We start from the raw sequence: 309 nt of genomic DNA on the forward strand, positions 1-309 counted from the left end.
GCGTACTAGTGGAGCAATCTGAGTGTAAACAAAATTGATAATGAAGTGACAGTGCATTAGACTTGTATGAAACATACATAATAACTTTCCTCTTTGTGCAGGTATTGGATTTGGCTGGCTTCTCCGTCACCTATTGTTACTCCTCCCTGGACCCAGCAGCAAGAAAGATCAACATTGCAAAGTTCCAAACAAAACAGGTAATTGAACTTTTTCATCAACAGAATAATAACAGTGGAAATAACGAGAATGGTTTTGCGCTGAAGGCAGGTGGATGCCAAGATCTTAATCTTAGGCTCTTCTTAGGCTTTA

General features: G+C 39.5%; 1 protein-coding gene across 1 annotated transcript in view; it reads left to right on the forward strand.

Annotated features, from left to right (window-relative positions):
- The window catches only part of LOC119581834 (ATP-dependent RNA helicase DDX54-like), a gene marked incomplete in the record, with an annotated part of 17,282 nt that overhangs the window by 5,675 nt on the left and 11,298 nt on the right, over window positions 1–309 (forward strand). Inside the window, 1 exon segment of the mRNA XM_037929975.1 lies at window positions 102–197. Coding sequence (XP_037785903.1) covers window positions 102–197 — 96 coding nt within the window.

This window comes from Penaeus monodon, chromosome 15, assembly GCF_015228065.2.
Source record: "Penaeus monodon isolate SGIC_2016 chromosome 15, NSTDA_Pmon_1, whole genome shotgun sequence".
NCBI classification, from domain to species: Eukaryota; Metazoa; Arthropoda; class Malacostraca; order Decapoda; family Penaeidae; genus Penaeus; species Penaeus monodon.